The sequence below is a fragment of the Danio aesculapii genome, chromosome 1 (assembly GCF_903798145.1).
Source record: "Danio aesculapii chromosome 1, fDanAes4.1, whole genome shotgun sequence".
Lineage (NCBI taxonomy): Eukaryota > Metazoa > Chordata > Actinopteri > Cypriniformes > Danionidae > Danio > Danio aesculapii.
In genome coordinates this window covers 5,351,653-5,378,910 of record NC_079435.1, presented here as the reverse complement: position 1 = coordinate 5,378,910, position 27,258 = coordinate 5,351,653, and the positions used below count along the sequence as shown (strand labels likewise).

Here is a 27,258-nt window from a genome sequence, read left to right as displayed (position 1 = left end):
CACAGGCTGAAATATGAGCTATTGTAATAAAAGTTTGTACACTAGAAAATCTTAACGAGTATGAATTATTATTTGATTAATTGTTAACATTACTTAATTTAAGGATCATTTGGCACCAAAATACTCATTGTATTTAAATTTTTTATACTTTGCAGAAAAATCCTTTTAACCAATGGGTTGGTAATTAATTAAATTAATAAATTAATTAAATTGTTTAACTTAAATATTAAATAAAAATATAAACTAATTATAACTTTTAAAATTAGATTGATCACTAAAGTGCAATTTTATGAGGACTGCAAAATGGGATGTTTAATTTCTGGCCCATAAATATGGTGGATATAATACACTTTACCTAAATTAAAACATTATTCATATACTGAATGAAATTGGGTGACGCAGTGACGCAGTAGGTAGTGCTGTTGTCTCACAGCAAGAAGGTCGCTGGTTCGATCCTTGGCTGGGTCAGTTGGCGTTTCTGTGTGGAGTTTGCATGTTCTCCCTGCATTCGTGTGGGTTTCCTCAGGGTGTTCCAGTTTCCCCCACAGTCCAAAGACATGCAGTACAGGTGGGTACAAATTATAAATGCCATTTATTCAGATTTAACCCTTTCACTGCTTTCCTTCTTTCATTCATTCAGTCTAGATCATTCATTCTGTCTGCCTTTTCTGTTGCATTTGATTAATTAGTTTAATTCATATTCATTATATCCTTCTGATCATTCATTTTCACTCCCCCATCCATCCATTCATTCATCCATCCATTCATTCGTTCATATATCATTCATTCATTCATTCATTCATTCATCCACTAATCCATTGACTCACTCATTCCTTCATCCATCCATTCATCCACCCTTCTGTTCACCCATCCATCCATTTGTTCTTATTTATCATTCATTTATTCTTTCATCAGTCCATACATCCATTCATTCATCCATCCATCCCTTCATTTATTCACTCTTCCATTCACTCATACATTCCTTCACCCATCCATCCATTGATTCATCCACCCTTCCATCCAATCATACATTCACCCATCCATTTATTCATCCATCCAACCCTTGTCCCATCCGTCCATCCACCCACCTATCGATCCATTCAACTATCCACCCATCTATTCATCCATCCATTCACCCATGCATCTATTGATCCATCCATTCATTCATCTATCCATCCCTTCATCTATCCACCCATCCATTTATCCATCCACCCACCCACCTATTCGTTTTTCCATCCATTCATCCATGCACCTATTCATTTATTCATCTATCCATTCATCCCTTCATCCATCCATTCATTCATCTATCCACCCATCCATTTATCCATCCACCCACCCACCTATTCGTTTTTCCATCCATTCATCCATGCACCTATTCATTTATTCATCTATCCATTCATCCCTTCATCCCTCCATTCATTCATCTATCAACCCCTTCATCTATCCACCCATCCATTTATCCGTCCACCCACCCACCTATTCGTTTTTCCATCCATTCATCCATGCACCTATTCATTTATCCATTCATCCCTTCATCCATCCATTCATTCATCTATCCACCCCTTCATCTATCCACCCATCCATTTATCCATCCACCCACCCACCTATTCGTTTTTCCATCCATGCACCTATTCATTTATTCATCTATCCATTCATCCCTTCACCTATTCATTCACCTATTCATTCATCCATCCATCCATCCATTCATATATTTTATATATTATGTCTAATTTACCATTTTAGACATAAAAATGCAGAAAAGGTGTTTTATTGAAGTAATTTTATTCCTTGAGAATAATACAGAAACATAATAACCTCCTTTCAAACTCACTGCTGATGAAAGTCATTGGCGTCTCTGAGGTGATAATCTACTGCGGCCTGAAACAGGCACAAATGGAAAGAAAGTGAGGCAGAAGAACTGATTAAGCAGGTTTTCACACCCATCAAAGTGTTTCACACAGATTCCTAGCATGTTTTCTGATAAACAGCATCAGTGTTTGTTATTTGTAAGGCATGAGCAGCAGGAAGATCGAGCACAGAGCCTTTAAACAGTAAAGTACTGAAAGCGCAACAAACATTCTTCAAAATAAAAGTCCATTATTGGCAATAATACTTCCTTCACTTTCAGAAATAAAGATACCAAATGGTGCGCTGAAAAAAATATCTGTTAATTAATCGTTTCTCTATTTTGTGAATCACAAGTGTTTATTCATGTATTTTTACAGTTGTGAATTGCATTATGGGATGTTGATCTCTGTCGACTTTTGATGTTGAAAAATCAACTCTACAGTTTAACAAAGTGACGTGTATTGACAATTGTTTGCTATAATATAATGTATAAGAAATAATAAGTCTGTAAAGAAACAAAAACACGAGGCGAGGCAGTGGTGCAGTAGGTAGTGGTGTCGCCTCACAGCAAGAAGGTTGCTTGTTCGAGCCTCGGTTGGGTCAGTTGGCGTTTCTGTGTGGAGTTTGCATGTTCTCCCTGCATTCGCGTGGGTTTCCTCCAGGTGCTCTGGTTTCCCCCACAGTCCAAACACATGCGGTACAGGTAAATTGGGTAGGCTAAATTATCCGTAGTGTATGAGTGTGAATGAGTGTGTGTGAATGTTTCCCAGAGATGGGTTGCGGCTGGAAGGGCATCCGCTGTGTAAAACATGTGCTGGATAAGTTGGCGGTTCATTCCGCTGTGGCGACCCTGGATTAATAAAGGGACTAAGCCGAAAAGAAAATGAATGAATAACAGAAAATGTGCTGCAGTTTATTACAAGATTTCTGTAGTGTAATATACAACACCAAGCCAAATATTCATGAAAGTCACTCTTTCAAACTTTTTAAGCTAACAGAAATGCTCGCAGTGTGAAAACCTCTTTTGTTGTTGTTGTGCGTTTTTAATTTGCGATTTCCATTTGCACAATTCGTAGAATCTAAACTGAATATCTTAAATCAGCACCGAATATCTTCAAACACAGTCTCAGATGCACAAACAAACCCACAGTTAGTCCAGCGGCCCCTGAAAGATCAGTCTGACACGCTTCATGTCTCCCACGAAAGTCCGGGTAAAATTTGTGTGCTCCATGAAGACTCAATGGAAACGGTGTTATGTAATGGAACAGTAATGGAAACCCTTTTTGTCTTGCATATTTTAATTTCGCAAGTTTAGTATACTCTGAAGTGCGAAACCCTTTTTATTGCATATTCTCAATTTGGTTTTTTTGCACAATTTAAAGGCTATAACAAAAATGTTCCTAGTATGAAACCTCTTTGTGTATTGCATATTTTCAATTCGCCATTTTAACTTACGCAGTCTGAGGACTAATGAAAATGCTCCTAATTTAAAAAAAAACTTTTTGTATTGTGTATTTTTAATTTGCCATTTGAATTTGCGCAATTTGAAGGTTAAAAGAAATGTTCCTGATGTGAAAACCTCTTTTTGTATTCTGTATTTTAAGTCGGAACTTCAGTTTGCTCTGAAATGCTTGTAGTGTAAAAACCCTTTTTAGTATTGTCTATTTTCAATTCACAATTTCAATTACCACAATTTAAAAGGTAACAAAACATTCCTAGTGCGAAACAGAAATATTCCTGATGTGAAAACCTCCCTCCTGCGGCATCCCAATTCACATACTATCCATCTTAAATAGTATTGACGAGTGTGTTCCAAAACGTAGTATGTCAAAAAGAGTATGCCAAAGATTCCCGCATGCTCTACTATTTCTGTTAAAAATTCAAAGTGTGTCTGTGCCAGTGGTGTAGTGCTTAGTGCGTGGACACATGCACTCCGGCGCTCACGGCGACCCGAGTTCGATTCCCGCCTCGGGGTCCTATGCCGATCTTTCCCCTCTCTCTGCTCCCCATTCTTTCCTGTCAATACTCTCTACTGTCCTCTCAAATAAAGGTCAAAACCCCTGAAAAATCATTCTAAAAAAAAAAATTAAAATTGTGCAAACATTGCCCACAATACACAGTGTGGTGAAAGTGAATTTGGTTAGACCTACAAATTCTGAGGAAAAACGTAAACAAACTACAAAAATGGTGGACGCTTTTAGCCAAAAGTTTGCATAATCTTCGGTTACACATTTAAAAGCATGCTCTTTCTTCACAAACAGTACAGGCTTTTAGAACTTAGTATAAGTGAGCGAATTGGGACGCAGCACTCTTTTTTTGTATTGTGTACTTTAAGCCATTAAGGCTAATGAAAATGCTCTAATTATGAAAACCCTTTTTTGTAATGTGTATTTTCAACTTACAACTTTCATCTGAGCAGTTAGAATCTGAACAGTTGACGGCTTGTCGAAAAAAAAAATCAGCACTAAAAAATCTTCAAACACAGTCTTAGATGCACAAATAAACACACAGTCAGTCCAGCGGCCCCTGAAAGATCAGTCTTACACACTTCATATCTCGCGCTAGCGGCCTCACACAGAAGGGGCAGGCATTGTGAAAGCCGTGTGCGCCATGCGGCAGCAGCAGGTCGCTCCAGAAGGCCGCCGTCCGCTCTGAGCACACGTGTCCGCATGGGTTAAATGCATGCGTCGGTGGAGCACCGTCCAGATAAAGGCCTGACTCGCGGCCTAGTTTCAGCGGCACATACAAGCCTCGCGTTCGGCACAGCGGGCACTCCCTCTCGCCCTCCATCATCTCCCGCTCGCCCTCCTGCACCTCCATCTGGTCCTCGTCCTCCTCCTCCTCAGTGGAGCCGTGTTTGCTGACCCGCCGGCGCCCCCTCCAGGCGTGGTAGCCGTGCACATGTCCGCAGCGCAGGTACGCCCAGGGCTGGTGCTGCAGGCTGGATGTTCTTATGGAGCGCTGCAGGCTGGGGAAGGCCAGCGTGTGCAGGCCGACGGGACACTGGGGCCGGGCCGCGTTCAGCTCGCGCCGCAGCTCCTCCAGTTGCTTAAGAGACGGCGTGCGGGACAGACCCTCCGCCGAACGCCACAGCAGTGTCGCGCCACACAGATCTATTAAAGTGCCATCCGTCAGCTCGTGACACTCGTGTTCAACCTGCACACACATAGAACAACACAGTGAGTTTGTGGGGTCAGTTTTTGTTTGTTTGTTTGTTTTATTTTTGGTGTAATTCTGGCAGCTAGAATGTGTTATTCTAGCCCAGGGATGGCCAAACTCGATCCTGGAGGGCCGGTGTCCTGCATAGTTTTGCACCAACCCTAATCAAACACACCTGCTTGTAGCTTTCTAGTGATCTTGAAGACACTAATTAGGGTGTTCAGGTGTGTTTGATTAGTGTTAGAGCAAAACTCTGCAGGGACACCGGCCCTCGAGGATCGAGTTTGCCCATGCCTGCTCTAGCCTGATCTCATGAAGAAACATAACTATTTTACGTTTTGTCACTTTATTTCATTCAGACATTTTAAAAGTACTTGCTCATCCCCCATTGACTTTTTGATTTAGAGTTGGGGCTTGGCATTTTCATACGACTGAACTCTTTCATCTGAACTAAATCAAAAAGTTATGAATAACGTGTAGTTTCATTTCAATTTTGATTAAAGTGCTGCATGTCAGTTCGTGACACTCGTTGTCAACAAATAAAACAACAGCGATTTCATGGTTAGTTTTTGTTTGTTTATGTGTTGTTGAGGAAACTAAACCATTTCAAGTTTTGTCAGTTTAATGCAGTGGTCGGGAACCTACGGCTCGCGAGCCACAAGTGGCTCTTTGACCCAAAATAGGTGGCTCTATAGCTGTCTCCCTTCAATAATATTTAGCAGTTTAAAAATGATAACCGCTAGATGACTAGAAATCAGTTTCCTATTGAGAATACACTTATAATTCCCTCGCTATTGTAATTTTTAGCAAGAAAAAGAATTAAAACGTTTCGAACAATGCGTGTGTGCGGCGCTGTGAGTAAACTTACGTTTCTATAGTGACCGCGCGCGCACGCAAATTCAAACAACATTAACGAGTGGTGCTTGCCTCACTGGAAATCGCGAAGCAGAGAAACCCTTTCATATGGCGTCCGGAATGGGTCAATAACCTGACGCTGCAACGTGCACTCGTCTCACTGAACGTGACGTCAGCGTCTGCCGAACGTGACGTCAGCGTCTGCCGAACGTGACGTCTGCGTCTGCCGAAAGTGACGTCTGCGTCTGCCACTTTAATGTTCCGCTGCCTGAACGTGACGTCTGCGTCTGCCACTTTAATGTTCCGCTGCCTGAACGTGACGTCTGCGTGTCGTCTGCCACTTTACTGTTCCGCTGCTTATTCCAGCTTTATTTTACCTATTAGTTCCCTATTATTGTTTTCACTTAAATCCTCAGTTATGTTTAATTTGCAATTGAGTTATTTTTACCATTTTTATTCACAGCTTTTTATTTCAACTGGTATATATTTATAAATATTTATACAAATGATATAAACATTTTGGTATGCCATAATTAAATGTCAATTTAAATAACATAAACAATATTCGTACAGTTATAATTTTATGTAGTTGTACAGTTTGTCAAGTTTTGACTGACAGGTGTTCTGACATAATTATACAAAAAAAATTACACCTCAAAAGTCAAGAGCATGCTCCCTTTATTATTATTATTATTATTATTATTATTATTATTATTATTATTTTGTACTTTTATAGCCTAAATTTTTTTGCAGGTACATACAAACTTTGTATTAACAGGTACAGAAAACATGGAAGGGAATCGACATTTTAGAGTCAAGGTTTCTCTTAATTCTCCCATATCATCACATATTAAGTGTGTTTAGCACCTGCAGGAAAAGCAGAAAATCAGCCCCTGATGTACTGACAAAGGCCCCTGATCTTTTGGAATGTGTTGCACTTAAATATGTTGTATCACATTTATTTTATCTAAGTAACGTTACTGAAAATTACCACATACATCACAAACATTCCGCGTTTGTGTCAGTTAATTAAATCGTCAGCTGTTCAGCAGTACCTGTTTCTACCGGCAGGTGGGAGTGGCACTGTTGTCACATGGTTTTAAAAAACTCCGCTACTGCACTTCATTTATTCATTGTTTTAAGGAGCTAAAGTTGATGAGGTAATAATATTTTTTTCTCTTTTGCGAAAGTGAATAGTTCTAACTACTGATGAAGCTTAATATTTGTTTCCACAGTATAAAATGTCTGTAGTTTTGTTGAAATAAAATAACTGTAATCGATCATACCAATGTAAATACATGCGAATTAGTCAGTAAAATCTAAATTGTACTAGCTTTCTAGATATGAAGTAGATATCTAGGCATAGTTATCGAGATATGATATGGCCAGTCACTTCTGTTTCTGTAATTAAATCACAGTGAATTAATGGATCTAGCTTATTATTTTTATAGCTTCATTCTACTGTAACATGCTATGTCAGTTAGCAGGGGATTATAAATCGACTTTCTTATTAAAATACCTAAAATGGCTGTAAGAACACATATAGTTGAACTCAGAATTATTAGCTCCCCCCCCCTCCCCTACCCCTATTTTTTTCCCCTAATTTCAGTTTAACAGAGATTTTTTCAACACATTTCTAAACATAATGGTTTCAATAACTAATTTCTAATAACTGAATCATTTTATCTTTACCATTATAACTGTAAATCATATTTGACTAGACATTTTTAAGACTATACAGCTTAAAGTGACATTTACAGGCTTTAAATGCAGGGTAGGTAGGCAAGTTATTGAATAGTGATGGTTTGTTCTGTAGACTATCGGAAAAAAATAGCTTGAAGGGGCTAATCATTTTGACTTAAAAATGTTTTTTTTTTAAAATGCAAAATTGCTTTTATTCTAGCTGAAATTAAACAAATAAGACTTTCTCCAGAAGAAAAAATATTATCAGACATACTGTGGAAATTTCCTTGCTCTGTTAAACATCATTTGGGAAATATTTAAAAAAGAAAAGAAAATTCAAAGGGGGATAATAATTCTGTATAAAACATTCATTGTCGCAGTCGTGTAAATGATCAAAGTTTTGTCATGTTTATTCAGATCTTATTTTTATTCAACTACAGCAATAGCTGATGCCTTCATCCATATTAGGGATTTCCTGGACTGTTCATCTTCTTTGTGAGGCATATATAATTTCTGCTCAAGTATGAATGAAACAGGCATTACATGTATTTAAAGTGGTACAATGCCCACATCAACCATTTTGAGGAAAACTGAAAAAAAAATCCCTCTAAAGTAATTTGTAGTAAACATATTTTTAGCATATATAGTGACATTCTGCCACCTACTGGCGATTTTACTTTAACATTTAAAGCACATTTTCACACACACACACAAAAAAATAAATAATATATATATATATATATATATATATATATATATATATATATATATATATATATATATATATATATATATATATATATATATATTTCAAATAACAGTAGGCTAACGTTTTAGGATTATACACTGTTTTGGTTATTTATTTTTTATTAAATGGTCGGGGTTTGGTTAATAGAAAATATTATTACAATTTAAAATAATTATTTTCTAGTTTAATATGCTTTGTTTATTTATGTGATGCAAAGTTTAATTTTTAACATTTTTATGTCGCCTGATAATTCAATGGATTAACGTTGTGCTATTAAATAAGTTTTTCAATGATATTTTTACAGGATTGATTGATTGATTTGAATCCTGGCAAATTATTATCAAAAAAATAAATACTATCAACATAACATTATTGCTGAATAAAAATATTAATTTTCTTTCTAAAAAGAAAGAAAAAAAGAATAAAATAAGTAGTTTTTTCTTCAAAGAATCCTATTCCGTTTTAAACGTAAAATGAAGACAGGTGCTTTAAAAATAACACAATAATGGTTAACGTAATTTTCTATTTTTCTAATATTTTTACAGCAAAAGTATCAGATCTAACAGGCGATTGCGATCGATGAGTTGGTCATCACTGATATGCTGTAGGCTACATTAAACATGTAAAAAAATAAAACACAATAAGACTCAAATGTAAAACGAATTTAAAAAGGATTTTATAAAACTAAATGACATGATTATACTAATAAACAACCTAAACTTTACTTCCGGAGACATTTGTTATTTATCTTATACATTTTTATACGTTTTTATGCTATCTTGAAAACAAATATCATTATATATTAATATATTTATGTTTAATTTGCAGAACATTATTGTATATTGTATAAGTTAGCCGGCAAAAAGCTAACAGCCGCACTAAAAAACTGCTCAAAAATGTGCACTGGCTCACACACTGCACTGTATGGAAGGCCATTAGGGCCAAAACGTCTGCAACAAACGCGTTTACACGTTATTACGTGTTAACACGTAATTTACGCGTTAACACGCAATTACGCGTTAACACGTAGGTACGTGTTAACACGTGATTTACGTGTTAACACGCAATTTACGTGTTAACACGTTTTTTTCAAACTAATGTCATTTTTAAACCATTATCATTTAATAAATTCTCCAACCTGCTCATTTTAAAATGTATAATGTCATTTCACTTAAATCACAATAAATGTTTTGCAGTCAATGATCTGTAGTAGATATTTTGTATTATGAAAGGCCAGACATCTTCTGCAATGTTATGTTTGATGGCCGGGGACATTTTATTTCTTGTCATTCAGCTGCTGAGATTTCTTAAAAAACATGTCCAGTGAAATCAGTATGAGCTTTATTTGACAAGTGTGGGCAAACACAAGAAACGTTTTGTGGTTGTTGTTTTTTTTCAGGAGCACAGGATACATACAAATTAACACAAGAACACAGAATGACATAAGTGGATATAAAATAAACAATAAAACATTTTGGTTACAAAAATCATAAACAGTAAGGGTTGTGTATATGTATGACCATAAAAATAAACAGTTAACAACTGATCTAATAATAAAGATCTATAGAGATTAAGATGTGTAGAGATCTGAAGGTTGGGCAGGTGCACAGCAATAATCCTCTCTGCTGTCCGGACAGTCCGCTGCAGTCTTATGTCTGATTTGGTGGCTGATCCAAACCAGAGAGTAATTGAAGTTTTGTCAGATGAAGTGGCGGCAGATTGTGCATTCTCATACATGTAACAGGTCAATAATTACTTAACACATAAATGATTTAATGCAGAGTAACCTATCTTGGTGAGGTTTATTTCTGCAAATAATGCACATATTGTAGAACAAACATTTTATGAAAATACAGTTTTTCTTTATAATTTTGTGTTATACATTTATGCTTGTAATATATATTTATTGTTTACAGAACTTTGGACTATGTACTTTTGTCTCTGTACTGGAAGCTCCAATCACCAAGACAAAATATTCTTGTGTGCAAACAATTGAGGTAAGAAAAACCCAAATTATGATTAACTAAATCAAAATTACAAGATAAAAAGCAGAAATTATGATTTAAGAACTCAAAATTATGACTGAATAAATCTGTAGAAATTACATTACAACAATAGGTGGCCACAAAGCACTATCTAAATGTTGAACTTAATTCTCTAAGGATGATTTTATAAAAAGTTTAATTAAAAAAAAAAAAAAAAAAAAAAAAAAGGCTCGTTATTTAATCTTTAACTGAGAATTGTGTGAAAATATAGATTTATTTTACATAAAACATATTATTCAAAAACATTATATTTGAACATGTACATATTTGTAATAGTTATATAAATAGGCTAAGGGGCAATTTTTTCGATATTCATTTTCTTTTCGGCTTAGTCCCTTTAGTAATTTGGGTTCACCACAGGTGAATGAACCGCCAACTCATCCAGAACGTTTTCAGTTGTAGCCCAGCACTGGGAAACGTGTACACACACACGACAATTTAGCCTACCTAATTCATCTGTACGGCATGTCTTTGGACTTGTGGGGGAAACTGGAGCACCAAGAGGAAACCCACACAAACGAGGGGAGAACATGCAAACTCCACACAGAAATTCCAACTGACCCAGCCGAGGCTCGAACCAGCAACCTTCTTGCTGTGAGGCGACAGCATACTGCGCCACCGCATCACATTGAAATGCATTTTAAAAACTAACTACATCCATTTTACATGTATCGAAAAACTACAAAATACAGCAGCCACAAATATATCTAAATAAAACACCTTTAAAAGAGAGCATTGCATAGTCGGTCGTTCTCTTTATCATTAAACTGACTAAGTTAAGTAAACAATGTTTGACAGCAACAGCATTTGAGCAAGTTTAATTCAGCTTCTGTCAACTTATTCACCTCTACATGAGGTGGTATTCACAAACTAGTTTTTCAAATATAAATTTCATACAGAAAGTACTGTCTTGAGGAGGTTCGCTGTTAAAGAAAAAAAAATAGATAAAGAGTTAGACTATATTGCTTCATTGTGTTGTCATCCATTGAGTGGCCAGTAAAATGGACAATCTCTTAACAGTCTTAAATTTTAAAAGTTATATAAATAGGTTACTTAAATGTTTTAGTTTACATGTTTTTATTAATAAATCTTCTAAACTCAAATGTAAATACCATTTTCTGAAAACTACTAAAATATCCAGTTTTAATAATTTCCATAAACCATGTTTTCAAGTGTACTCTTTAAAAGAGATACACATATATATATATATATATATATATATATATTTTTTTTTTTTTATTTAAATCAAGGAGCTCGTTTGAAATAAGATGTAACAGACTAAAATTTGGTACAAATATTGAATTAGAATTAAAGAAATGTGGAGAACACACTTCAATCCTCAGCCCAAGAGTGAGGAGTCAGCACAAGGTTAGAGGAGAGAGAAAAAAAAAAACAACTGGATTTTATTTTATAGAAATAAGATGTTTATTAGAAATATAAGAACTTTAATAGAAACTAGTTGTCAAGCTGAGGGAGTATAGCCTAACCACAAAGAGAAAGCAGCTAAATTTAGAGGACTAGCAATGCAAAAAAAATTAATAAATAAAACAAACAAAAAACTCAAAGATGGACCCCCCAAAAAAAACGAACAGGTGAAAGATATAAAAAATAAAAGGCACCCACCCTTTAGTCACACTTGGAAGTAAATCTCAAATAAAGTACACAAAATAATAAATAGTAATGGAAATGCAGGCGCAATAATATTAATTTAGCTTTAAGGCTTAATCCAACTACCACAACCACTAGTGACTGCAATCACAAATACCAACTAAGAAGTGTTCCTCAACTCACTATAGCTTTAGAAGGCAGTATTTATAGCCAAACCACTCTGACTCAGGCAGGTTCATAATGATTAGCAGCTGGAAGCTAATTAATCTGAGAGCTGGGGAGAGCACAAGGGTGAAATTTTTGGAAAAGGTCAAAGGTGGAAAATCAGAGTGGAGCACAATACAATATTCAAGGCTTACACATAAAATTATGTTTTGGCTGTAACAAATACAAAACATAAAACATGACAACCATAAAAATGGACTCATCCTGTTGTATAGACTGGAGTAGTATTAAATATTTGTGCATTATATATACTGTTTTATGCCACTTTAACATCTTTAGACAGAATTGTAATATATATATATATATATATATATATATATATATATATATATATATATATATATATATATATATATATATATATATATATGATTAATTAGTATATTTGTATGTCTTGATATTTATTTGAAATGATGTTTTATACTATATAATAGAAATTAACAATTTAAATCTCATTTTCAGTTAAAGATTCAATTTACTATAAAGATTTCATGTTTCATTAGATTAATTATTCACCTCCACCTTGGACCTCCAATTTTGATTTTTATCCAATAATTTCGACTTTTCTAAATCATAATCTCTATTTCTAAAGCATGATTTCCTGGCAGAAACTGGCTTCGATAAATAACTGAACCAGACATTAAACAGCAGCGATACTTGATGCTTTCGGTTTGTATTTCTTAACGCACTTCCGCGTGCGTTACTCTCCCGTCATGATCTTGGTTGATGAGGTAAGGTCACCGTAAGCCCATCGTAGTGCTTCGGTCACTGCATCATGAATAATTCAAGTAAAACGTAGCTGTGGTGTCCCGATGACTGTGTCTGTCGTAACAGCTCGTAATCCTTCTCCTAAATATTAATGTGGTGATGCGCGCAATCGTTTTGTTACACAATGGCTACGTCGAGCCTACGCCATCTGGTCCACTTCCTTAAAAGGAGCTCAACATATTTGGCAGCGAGGAATAAGGCAGAGATTGCGTTGAGACAGTTTTTATTTCAATTTCCGATAGCCTGCTTCTTTACCAGTCATCTAACTGTAAAAAAAACGTTGGGCTGTATTCATACGAGGATAAAAAAAAATTCGAGAGAGAGAGAGAGAGAGAGAGAGAGAGAGAGAGAGAGAGAGAGAGAGAGAGACTAGCGAAAATAATTTAAATGAAATAGTCTACAATAACAAACCGTATGCCTTTTCGGGGGGTTGCTGAATAAACTTATAGACCGTCCTTTTTCGTACGACCTCTTTTAAACCGTCATGAAATGCCCATACTGTTCTCTCATCATTTCTTTTTAGCTCTGAAAAACGGATTTCTTGTCAAAATAAAAGTCCCGCATAAACAATAGAAGTAAAGTGATCCTTAAACATAAAGAAATGTAAGATAACTCTTATTAACGTCTGTTACAGTGTTAATTAACACATTAGTGGTAACAAGAACAAACAATGAACAAATGTAACATTAGATAATGCTGGAGTGTACACTACAATAAGGTTCATAATTACACTCACAAATGCTTTGTTAATGGTAATAGTAAATCATATTAATAAATGGTTAACAAACATGAAAAACCATGATTGGTCACCAAGGAGATATGAGTCATCTCGCGCACGCACTCGGTCTCTCTCCTTTCGCTTGAATCACAGTTAGCTTAGTCCATAAACAATCCTTGTATAAAATACATAATTTATCCAGGCCTAAACCGAATATGCAATATTATCCTTGCATAATTATCAAAGCGAAATAAGCTAGGGCTCATTTTATATATAAACTATACATATACATTTTAATGAAATTTTAAGTAATGGAACATTATACGTAAAAAATTTTTTTTTATACAGTAGGGTAGGTTACAGGCTAAATAAATGCGCCTCATCAGCTGAACATCGCTGCGGTCACCGCACGCGCTTCTGTGTAATGCTTCATAAAGAACTGATGACAGACACAATCTCAATAAACACTTGACGCTTGCTGTCAACTAGGTAGGTAATTAAGGACATTTGTTGTGACAATAATAGGATCTGTTGTTGTCAAATATGTTTCCTCATATGTTATAATATTTTTGTTGAAAATCTGTAATAGTGTGCCTCAATGCCAGTAAAATAATCAGCCTTGGTATTTAATGTATATTTCCTGCCAGTTTATCGCAGGCAAACTAAATTGTGGTCAGTTTTACTTATTATACTGTGCCTTGACTGGCTATATAGTTCAAAAGCAAAATTGTTGGCTATGTGGAAAAATATAATTCACAATGCAAAACCCTGGCCCTGCAGTTATCTCTCTCTGAAAAAAAAAATCTTATAGCCTATAGCCTACTCTTTTCGGTTTAGGCTATGGGACTATGGGATTTTTTTTTATACTTTATACTATTCTATTCCCTATACTTAACCAACATAACATATATATATATATATATATATATATATATATATATATATATATATATATATATATATATATATATATATATATATATATATATATATATATATAGTTTTAAGGACATTTTAATATTTAAGCATTTTGATTTATTGGCTGCACATTGGGCTCAAGAATACCGCACAAACTTGTGGGTAAAAAAATTATAATTTAAGCTTATTATAAATTAGCTTATATATATTTATTTATTAGTTAAAACCGATGCGATTCTCCCCAGCTATTCTTTTTAGGCTTACAGGACCTTGTCACAGCAATGAACGGAATAACTGGCTTTATCAACAACCTGCTAATAATAATAATAATAATAATAATAATAATAATAATAATAATAATAATAATAAATATTATTATTATTATGATAATATTTGATTACCTGACACTATGAGCAAAACCTCAAAATAGGTGTTATTATGTCCCAGTTTGCATAGCTGTTCCTGGCAGTTATAAAATTAAATAAATCGTACACGATGAGCCGCAATTTTCTGTTAATTTCTGTCTCACATACAAACTTTCATTTCATATATGAAAGACAATTGCAGCACACCTCGAGTGCATGCATTTATTTATTTTTATAACTGCCAGGAACCATTTTGAGGTTGTGCCTATAGGCAGTTAGTCAAATATTACCATAATGACAATAAGTAATTATTAGGCTATTAATACAGCCAGTTATTCCGTTCATGGCTGTGACAACGTCCTGAAAGCCTGAAAAAATAGCTGGCGAGAATCACATTGGTTTTACACTGAATAAATTAATAAGCTAATTTATAATAAGCTTAAATTATAATTTTTTTCATTAGCCACACTTTATTATGTGTGTGTGGTATTTATGACCCAGATCTGTAGCTAATGAAACAAAATGCTTAAACATTAAAATGTAAGGTTTAGAAAATTAAAGTATAGAAAACAAAAAATTCCCAGGGAGAGACAGTACTGTAACTGCAGACCAGAGTTTCCTTGCATTGTGAATTATATTTTTCCACACTATTGGCTTTGCAGTGCAACAGGTAACAATTTTTCTTTTGAAATAGATTGCCAGTCGAAGCACAGTGCATCCCAGTATTATGGAGATATTATTAGCTTATAATAATAATTGTCAGGAATCCTTCTGGACTGTCAGATTTATTCACTGCACCTGCACAGCCCCAATCACCAGAATACTAAATCACCTTCACCTGTTGCTCATCACCCTGCTCGCACTACATAAGCCTGGAACATTCACTCATTCTCTGTCTGATCTATTTGTTAGTACCCAGACTCGGTTCTCTTTGACTTGATAGCTTCTGCCTGCCTGCCTGCCTGCCTGCCTGCCTGCCTGCCTGCCTGCCCGCCCGCCCACCAGTTTGCCTGTCATCCCGTCTGTTATTTCGTGCTGTGAATCCTGTACTGTGTTTACCTCTACCGGCATCATCTTGTTTTCAGTTACCACCCAAAGTTAAGTTCTGTTTGTTTTGCTTTCTTTTACGTTGGTGTTGATGATATTTCTGTTCTAAACAACCTCAACATTGTTTAAAGTATCATTAAATATGCATTCTTTGTTAATCTGCCTTTGTCTTCTCTCTGATCCATAAAAAAACCTAATGTGCTTTTTTTTTTTTTTTTTTTTCCCAACAAGCACCATTTTTCATTCTGCAGGCTGTTCGCTCAGGCAGATGGTCAAATATTTGTAACCTAGCCGATAATAAATAAAAAGCAGAGTTATTCTTCAATTAGGTGCTCTATTAGGCACAATCTTAAGAGTATCTTGTAGTGTGCTGTGCCGCAGTTTTCATATCTTTTAGTGTGCGTATGTTTAAGATTTGTGATAATGAAATAACAGAAGATTCGCCTCGTGTGCGCTGCAACCAGATTTTATTATCGGTTAGGATTTTAAAACTCCTGCAGCAAGTGAGGAGAAAATGAAAGCACTATAATCTTTAAAATAATGAGAAATTAAAAATGTAGCAGACATATGACAGTGGTTTGAGACGCAACAATTACAGTAGATTATTAATCAAACCCTTTTCCACACAACAAAAGAAATAATTTCTTGGAAAATTATCTTTTTGAAACATTTGATATAATTTATATCTTAATTGTAATGTGTGGGTGTTTTTTTTTTTTTGTGTGTGTGTCTGTTATCTACACAATAAACAAGAGAGAATACCATCTGAAGTGCACAAGTCTGCTATATGCTTCAGCGCCAAAACACTATTTGTTAAATTCTATGTGCAATATTTACTGTTTTAGAGAAGCCTGATTTGTACTGTTTTGATTATTAATGACATTATCATTCATTGCGCAAGTCTCTTTGAATGAGCCAGGCTTTACAAGCTATTTGCAGCACTGACCTTGTTCCCAGATTACTTCGGAAGAACAAACTTGGTTGGATGATAGAACTCAGAAACTCATTGTGAGAACGGAGATGCTCTGTGCATGCCTGTGCAATGTGTTATTTATTTAATTTGAGAGTCTACATGCTGAATTGTGCCAGTCTGTCAAGATAAAATTACTAACAACATCTTAATATTTTAAAGAAAGTAAAAAAAAAAAAAATATATATATATATATATATATATATATATATATATATATATATATATATGCGCACACACACACTATAAGACTTATGACTCCAGAATAATTATTTTTGTTGTATAGGACACTGTGACATAGATAATACTGTGAATTTCCTTTTGTTCGTTAAAGATAATGTGGGAAATATTATTTTAAATTAACTTCATTTTGTATTGACTTAACCCACTAAAATGCAAAGTTACTTGTCAAGTAAATTACCATGGAACATTAATTTAAGTTTAGGTTATTTCATTAGCTTGTTTATGAAAACTGCATGCTGGAAAAAATGACATTTTCAGTTAAAGATTTAATAACTCTCTAAAAAAACTTTGTTTTATTAGATTAATCCTCTTTAGAGAATTAAGTTCCACATTTAGATGGTGGTTTGTCGCCACTTATTGTCATGTCATTTCTACAGATTTATTCAGTCATAATTTTGAGTTATTAAAACATTATTTCGACTTTTTATCTTGTAATTTTGATTTAGTATCATAATTTAGTTTTTTCCTAAGGCAGAAAGGAGCTTTGTTATTACATAGTTTTATCGAAACTTGTCAATTATTTATTGTCAATTGTTTGCACACAAGAATATTTTGTCTTGGTGATTGGAGCTTCCAGTACAGAGACAAAAGTACATAGTCCAAAGTTCTGTAAACAATAAATGTATATTACAAGCATAAATTTATAACACAAAATTATAAAGAAACTGTATTTTTTATAAAATGTTTGTTCTACAATATGTGCATTATTTGCAGAAATAAACCTCACCAAGATAGGTTACTCTGCATTAAATCATTTATGTGTTAAGTAATTATTGACCTGTTACATGTATGAGAATGCACAATCTGCCGCCACTTCATCTGACAAAACTTCAATTACTGTCTGGTTTGGATCAGCCACCAAATCAGACATAAGACTGCAGCGGACTGTCCGGACAGCAGAGAGGATTATTGCTGTGCACCTGCCCAACCTTCAGATCTCTACACATCTTAATCTCTATAGATCTTTATTATTAGATCAGTTGTTAACTGTTTATTTTTATGGTCATACATATACACAACCCTTACTGTTTATGATTTTTGTAACCAAAATGTTTTATTGTTTATTTTATATCCACTTATGTCATTCTGTGTTCTTGTGTTAATTTGTATGTATCCTGTGCTCCTGAAAAAAAACAACAACCACAAAACGTTTCTTGTGTTTGCCCACACTTGTCAAATAAAGCTCATACTGATTTCACTGGACATGTTTTTTAAGAAATCTCAGCAGCTGAATGACAAGAATTAAAATGTCCCCGGCCATCAAACATAACATTGCAGAAGATGTCTGGCCTTTCATAATACAAAATATCTACTACAGATCATTGACTGCAAAACATTTATTGTGATTTAAGTGAAATGACATTATACATTTTAAAATGAGCAGGTTGGAGAATTTATTAAATGATAATGGTTTAAAAATGACATTAGTTTGAAAAAAACGTGTTAACACGTAAATTGCGTGTTAACACGTAAATCACGTGTTAACACGTACCTACGTGTTAACGCGTAATTGCGTGTTAACGCGTAAATTACGTGTTAACACGTAATAACGTGTAAACGCGTTTGTTGCAGACGTTTTGGCCCTAATGGCCTTCCATAGCACTGAGCCGTGTGAGCAGCGTGTTATGATACGTGTTAGCGAAAAAATAAATAAATAACTTCACTGCTACACGTGAATCACGCGTAACGTCTGGCTTGTATGGAAGGCCATTAGGGCCAAAACGTCTGCAACAAACGCGTTTACACGTTATTACGTGTTAACACGTAATTTACGCGTTAACACGCAATTACGCGTTAACACGTAGGTACGTGTTAACACGTGATTTACGTGTTAACACGCAATTTACGTATTAACACGTTTTTTTCAAACTAATGTCATTTTTAAACCATTATCATTTAATAAATTCTCCAACCTGCTCATTTTAAAATGTATAATGTCATTTCACTTAAATCACAATAAATGTTTTGCAGTCAATGATCTGTAGTAGATATTTTGTATTATGAAAGGCCAGACATCTTCTGCAATGTTATGTTTGATGGCCGGGGACATTTTAATTCTTGTCATTCAGCTGCTGAGATTTCTTGAAAAACATGTCCAGTGAAATCAGTATGAGCTTTATTTGACAAGTGTGGGCAAACACAAAAAAACGTTTTGTGGTTGTTTTTTTTCCAGGAGCACAGGATACATACAAATTAACACAAGAACACAGAAGGACATAAGTGGATATAAAATAAACAATAAAACATTTTGGTTACAAAAATCATAAACAGTAAGGGTTGTGTATATGTATGACCATAAAAATAAACAGTTAACAACTGATCTAATAATAAAGATCTATAGAGATTAAGATGTGTAGAGATCTGAAGGTTGGGCAGGTGGACAGCAATAATCCTCTCTGCTGTCCTGACAGTCCGCTGCAGTCTTATGTCTGATTTGGTGGCTGATCCAAACCAGACAGTAATTGAAGTTTTGTCAGATGAAGTGGCGGCAGATTGTGCATTCTCATACATGTAACAGGTCAATAATTACTTAACACATAAATGATTTAATGCAGAGTAACCTATCTTGGTGAGGTTTATTTCTGCAAATAATGCACATATTGTAGAACAAACATTTTATAAAAATAAAGTTTCTTTATAATTTTGTGTTATACATTTATGCTTGTAATATATATTTATTGTTTACAGAACTTTGGACTATGTACTTTTGTCTCTGTACTGGAAGCTCCAATCACCAAGACAAAATATTCTTGTGTGCAAACAATTGACAATAAATAATTGACAAGTTTCGATAAAACTATGTAATAACAAAGCTCCTTTCTGCCTTAGGAAAAAACTAAATGATATACTAAATCAAAATTACAAGACAAGTCGAAATAATGTTTTAATAACTCAAAATTATGACTGAATAAATCTGTAGAAATGACATGACAATAAGTGGCGACAAACCACCATCTAAATGTGGAACTTAATTCTCTAAAGAGGATTAATCTAATAAAACAAAGTTTTTTTTTAGAGAGTTATTAAATCTTTAACTGAAAATGTCATTTTTTCCAGCATGCAGTTTTCATAAACAAGCTAATGAAATAACCTAAACTTAAATTAATGTTCCATGGTAATTTACTTGACAAGTAACTTTGCATTTTAGTGGGTTAAGTCAATACAAAATGAAGTTAATTTAAAATAATATTTTCCACATTATCTTTAACGAACAAAAGGAAATTCACAGTATTATCTATGTCACAGTGTCCTATACAACAAAAATAATTATTCTGGAGTCATAAGTCTTATAGTGTGTGTATGCGCGCATATATATATATATATATATATATATATTTTTTTTTTTTTTACTTTCTTTAAAATATTAAGATGTTGTTAGTAATTTTATCTTGACAGACTGGCACAATTCAGCATGTAGACTCTCAAATTAAATAAATAACACATTGCACAGGCATGCACAGAGCATCTCCGTTCTCACAATGAGTTTCTGAGTTCTATCATCCAACCAAGTTTGTTCTTCCGAAGTAATCTGGGAACAAGGTCAGTGCTGCAAATAGCTTGTAAAGCCTGGCTCATTCAAAGAGACTTGCGCAATGAATGATAATGTCATTGATAATCAAAACAGTATAAATCAGGCTTCTCTAAAACAGTAAATATTGCACATAAAATTTAACAAATAGTGTTTTGGCGCTGAAGCATATAGCAGACTTGTGCACTTCAGATGGTATTCTCTCTTGTTTATTGTGTAGATAACGGACACAAAAAAAAAAAAAAAAAAAACACACACCCATACATTACAATTAAGATATAAATTATATCAAATGTTTCAAAAAGATAATTTTCCAAGAAATTATTTCTTTTGTTGTGTGGAAAAGGGTTTGATTAATAATCTACTGTAATTGTTGTGTCTCAAACCACTGTCATATGTCTGCTACATTTTTAATTTCTCATTATTTTAAAGATTATAGTGCTTTCATTTTCTCCTCACTTGCTGCAGGAGTTTTAAAATCCTAACCGATAATAAAATCTGGTTGCAGCGCAGACGAGGCGAATCTTTTGCGATTTCATTATCACAAATCTTAAACATACGCACACTAAAAGATATGAAAACTGCAGCACAGCACACTACAAGATACTCTTAAGATTGTGCCTAATAGAGCACCTAATTGAAGAATAACTCTGCTTTTTATTTATTATAGGCTAGGTTACAAATATTTGACCATCTGCCTGAGCGAACAGCCTGCAGAATGAAAAATGGTGCTTGTTGGGAAAAAAAAAAAAAAAAAAAAAAAAAAAAAAAAAAAGCACATTAGGTTAAAACAAAATGTCTATTCTTCTTATTATTATTATTATGGATCAGAGAGAAGACAAAGGCAGATTAACAAAGAATGCATATTTAATGATACTTTAAACAATGTTGAGGTTGTTTAGAACAGAAATATCATCAACACCAACGTAAAAGAAAGCAAAACAAACAGAACTTAACTTTGGGTGGAAACTGAAAACAAGATGATGCCGGTAGAGGTAACAAAAAGTACAGGATTCACAGCACGAAATAACAGACGGGATGACAGGCAGGCAGGCAGGCAGGCAGGCAGGCAGGCAGAAGCTATCAAGTCAAAGAGAACCGAGTCTGGGTACTAACAAATAGATCAGACAGAAAATGAGTGAATGTTCCAGGCTTATGTAGTGCGAGCAGGGTGATGAGCAACAGGTGAAGGTGATTTAGTATTCTGGTGATTGGGGCTGTGCAGGTGCAGTGAATAAATCTGACAGTCCAGAAGGATTCCTGACAATTATTATTATAAGCTAATAATATCTCCATAATACTGGGATGCGCTGTGCTTCGACTGGCAATCTATTTCAAAAGAAAAATTGTTACCTGTTGCACTGCAAAGCCAATAGTGTGGAAAAATATAATTCACAATGCAAGGAAACTCTGGTCTGCAGTTACAGTACTGTCTCTCCCTGGGAATTTTTTGTTTTCTATACTTTAATTTTCTAAACCTTACATTTTAATGTTTAAGCATTTTGTTTCATTGGCTACACATCTGGGTCATAAATACCACACACACATAATAAAGTGTGGCTAATGAAAAAAATTATAATTTAAGCTTATTATAAATTAGCTTATTAATTTATTCAGTGTAAAACCAATGTGATTCTCGCCAGCTATTTTTTCAGGCTTTCAGGACGTTGTCACAGCCATGAACGGAATAACTGGCTGTATTAATAGCCTAATAATTACTTATTGTCATTATGGTAATATTTGACTAACTGCCTATAGGCACAACCTCAAAATGGTTCCTGGCAGTTATAAAAATAAATAAATGCATGCACTCGAGGTGTGCTGCAATTGTCTTTCATATATGAAATGAAAGTTTGTATGTGAGACAGAAATTAACAGAAAATTGCGGCTCATCGTGTACGATTTATTTAATTTTATAACTGCCAGGAACAGCTATGCAAACTGGGACATAATAACACCTATTTTGAGGTTTTGCTTATAGTGTCAAGTAATCAAATATTATCATAATAATAATAATATTTATTATTATTATTATTATTATTATTATTATTATTATTATTATTATTATTATTATTAGCAGGTTGTTGATAAAGCCAGTTATTCCGTTCATTGCTGTGACAAGGTCCTGTAAGCCTAAAAAGAATAGCTGGGGAGAATCGCGTCGGTTTTAACTAATAAATAAATATATATAAGCTAATTTATAATAAGCTTAAATGATAATTTTTTTACCCACAAGTTTGTGCGGTATTCTTGAGCCCAATGTGCAGCCAATAAATCAAAATGCTTAAATATTAAAATGTCCTTAAAACTATATATATATATATATATATATATATATATATATATATATATATATATATATATATATATATATATATATGTTATGTTGGTTCAGTATAGGGAATAGAATAGTATAAAGTATAAAAAAAATCCCATAGTCCCATAGCCTAAACCGAAAAGAGTAGGCTATAGGCTATAAGATTTTTTTTTTCAGAGAGAGATAACTGCAGGGCCAGGGTTTTGCATTGTGAATTATATTTTTCCACATAGCCAACAATTTTGCTTTTGAACTATATAGCCAGTCAAGGCACAGTATAATAAGTAAAACTGACCACAATTTAGTTTGCCTGCGATAAACTGGCAGGAAATATACATTAAATACCAAGGCTGATTATTTTACTGGCATTGAGGCACACTATTACAGATTTTCAACAAAAATATTATAACATATGAGGAAACATATTTGACAACAACAGATCCTATTATTGTCACAACAAATGTCCTTAATTACCTACCTAGTTGACAGCAAGCGTCAAGTGTTTATTGAGATTGTGTCTGTCATCAGTTCTTTATGAAGCATTACACAGAAGCGCGTGCGGTGACCGCAGCGATGTTCAGCTGATGAGGCGCATTTATTTAGCCTGTAACCTACCCTACTGTATAAAAATTTTTTTTTTACGTATAATGTTCCATTACTTCAAATTTCATTAAAATGTATATGTATAGTTTATATATAAAATGAGCCCTAGCTTATTTCGCTTTGATAATTATGCAAGGATAATATTGCATATTCGGTTTAGGCCTGGATAAATTATGTATTTTATACAAGGATTGTTTATGGACTAAGCTAACTGTAATTCAAGCGAAAGGAGAGAGACCGAGTGCGCGCGCGAGATGACTCATATCTCCTTGGTGACCAATCTTCATTGATTGTGGATTCCAGCAGTAAGAGCAGACTGTGAAGGTTTAGTAACAGAGTTTTTCTTAAAATATCGCAATGCACACAACATAATGAGTGACATATCAGAATTAAAAAAGAGGATAAACTGTTGGTGTGCGTCTCGCTGGTGCATCTGTGACCAAGACAGAACGTGTTTGTTTGAGATGATCAAGAGCCACGTTATCCAGGGTAAATCACCAAATGAAGAAGAGCCACATCCATCAGGAGGAACTGTGGATGCCAGAGGAATCTGTCTGAAATAAATGTCTTTGTGTAGTGAACAAGCATGAATAACACAAGCATGAATAACAGGTTTTAGAGTATTGGAATTCTCAGCTTCAACCTGCATGTTTTTCATGTTTGTTAACCATTTATTAATATGATTTACTATTACCATTAACAAAGCATTTGTGAGTGTAATTATGAACCTTATTGTAGTGTACACTCCAGCATTATCTAATGCTACATTTGTTCATTGTTTGTTCTTGTTACCACTAATGTGTTAATTAACACTGTAACAGACGTTAATAAGAGTTATCTTACATTTCTTTATGTTTAAGGATCACTTTACTTCTATTGTTTATGCGGGACTTTTATTTTGACAAGAAATCCGTTTTTCAGAGCTAAAAAGAAATGATGAGAGAACAGTATGGGCATTTCATGACGGTTTAAAAGAGCTCGTACTAAAAAGGACAGTCTATAAGTTTATTCAGCAACCCCCCGAAAAGGCATACGGTTTGTTATTGTAGACTATTTCATTTAAATTATTTTCGCTAGTCTCTCTCTCTCTCTCTCTCTCGAATTTTTTTTTATCCTCGTATGAATACAGCCCAACGTTATTTTACAGTTAGATGACTGGTAAAGAAGCAGGCTATCGGAAATTGAAATAAAAACTGTCTCAACGCAATCTCTGCCTTATTCCTCGCTGCCAAATATGTTGAGCTCCTTTTAAGGAAGTGGACCAGATGACATAGGCTCGACGTAGCCATTGTGTAACAAAACGATTGCGCGCATCACCACATTAATATTTAGGAGAAGGATTACGAGCTGTTACGACAGACACAGTCATCGGGACACCACAGCTACGTTTTACTTGAATTATTCATGATGCAGTGACCGAAGCACTACGATGGGCTTACGGTGACCTTACCTCATCAACCAAGATCATGACGGGAGAGTAACGCACGCGGAAGTGCGTTAAGAAATACAAACCGAAAGCAGCAAGTATCGCTGCTGTTTAATGTCTGGTTCAGTTATTTATCGAAGCCAGTTTCTGCCAGGAAATCATGCTTTAGAAATAGAGATTATGATTTAGAAAAGTCGAAATTATTGGATAAAAATCAAAATTGGAGGTCCAAGGTGGAGGTGAATAATTAATCTAATGAAACATGAAATCTTTATAGTAAATTGAATCTTTAACTGAAAATGAGATTTAAATTGTTAATTTCTATTATATAGTATAAAACATCATTTCAAATAAATATCAAGACATACAAATATACTAATTAATCATATATATATATATATATATATATATATATATATATATATATATATATATATATATATATATATATATATATATATATATATTACAATTCTGTCTAAAGATGTTAAAGTGGCATAAAACAGTATATATAATGCACAAATATTTAATACTACTCCAGTCTATACAACAGGATGAGTCCATTTTTATGGTTGTCATGTTTTATGTTTTGTATTTGTTACAGCCAAAACATAATTTTATGTGTAAGCCTTGAATATTGTATTGTGCTCCACTCTGATTTTCCACCTTTGACCTTTTCCAAAAATTTCACCCTTGTGCTCTCCCCAGCTCTCAGGTTAATTAGCTTCCAGCTGCTAATCATTATGATCCTGCCTGAGTCAGAGTGGTTTGGCTATAAATACTGCCTTCTGAAGCTATAGTGAGTTGAGGAACACTTCTTAGTTTTCAGAAAATGGTATTTACATTTGAGTTTAGAAGATTTATTAATAAAAACATGTAAACTAAAACATTTAAGTAACCTATTTATATAACTTTCAAAATTTAAGACTGTTAAGAGATTGTCCATTTTACTGACAACTCAATGAAGCAATATAGTCTAACTCTTTATCTAGTTTTTTTTTTTTCTTTAACAGCGAACCTCCTCAAGACAGTACTTTCTGTATGAAATTTATATTTGAAAAACTAGTTTGTGAATACCACCTCATGTAGAGGTGAATAAGTTGACAGAAGCTGAATTAAACTTGCTCAAATGCTGTTGCTGTCAAACATTGTTTACTTAACTTAGTCAGTTTAATGATAAAGAGAACGACCGACTATGCAATGCTCTCTTTTAAAGGTGTTTTATTTAGATATATTTGTGGCTGCTGTATTTTGTAGTTTTTCGATACATGTAAAATGGATGTAGTTAGTTTTTAAAATGCATTTCAATGTGATGCGGTGGCGCAGTATGCTGTCGCCTCACAGCAAGAAGGTTGTTGGTTCGAGCCTCGGCTGGGTCAGTTGGTATTTCTGTGTGGAGTTTGCATGTTCTCCCCTCGTTTGTGTGGGTTTCCTCTTGGTGCTCCAGTTTCCCCCACAAGTCCAAAGACATGCCGTACAGATGAATTAGGTAGGCTAAATTGTCGTGTGTGTGTGTGTGTACACGTTTCCCAGTGCTGGGCTACAACTGAAAACGTTCTGGATGAGTTGGCGGTTCATTCACCTGTGGTGAACCCAAATTACTAAAGGGACTAAGCCGAAAAGAAAATGAATATCGAAAAAATTGCCCCTTAGCCTATTTATATAACCATTACAAATATGTACATGTTCAAATATAATGTTTTTGAATAATATGTTTTATGTAAAATAAATCTATATTTTCACACAATTCTCAGTTAAAGATTAAATAACGAGCCTTTTTTTTTTTTTTTTTTTTTTTAATTAAACTTTTTATAAAATCATCCTTAAAGAATTAAGTTCCACATTTAGATAGTGCTTTGTGGCCACCTATTGTTGTAATGTAATTTCTACAGATTTATTCAGTCATAATTTTGAGTTCTTAAATCATAATTTCTGCTTTTTATCTTGTAATTTTGATTTAGTTAATCATAATTTGGGTTTTTCTTACCTCAATTGTTTGCACACAAGAATATTTTGTCTTGGTGATTGGAGCTTCCAGTACAGAGACAAAAGTACATAGTCCAAAGTTCTGTAAACAATAAATATATATTACAAGCATAAATGTATAACACAAAATTATAAAGAAAAACTGTATTTTCATAAAATGTTTGTTCTACAATATGTGCATTATTTGCAGAAATAAA

At 34.1% G+C, this 27,258-nt stretch overlaps 1 protein-coding gene across 3 annotated transcripts in view; it reads right to left on the bottom strand.

Moving 5' to 3' along the window:
* Positions 1–2,740: 2,740 nt before the first annotated feature.
* The window catches only part of peli1a (pellino E3 ubiquitin protein ligase 1a), a 50,468-nt gene continuing 25,950 nt past the window's right edge, over positions 2,741–27,258 (bottom strand). For all 3 annotated transcript variants that reach the window (XM_056456296.1, XM_056456279.1, XM_056456288.1), the window contains one exon: positions 2,741–5,004. In XM_056456296.1, the coding sequence (XP_056312271.1) occupies positions 4,360–5,004 (645 nt within the window). In that variant the 3' untranslated portion in view covers positions 2,741–4,359. The remainder of the gene's footprint in view (positions 5,005–27,258) is intronic.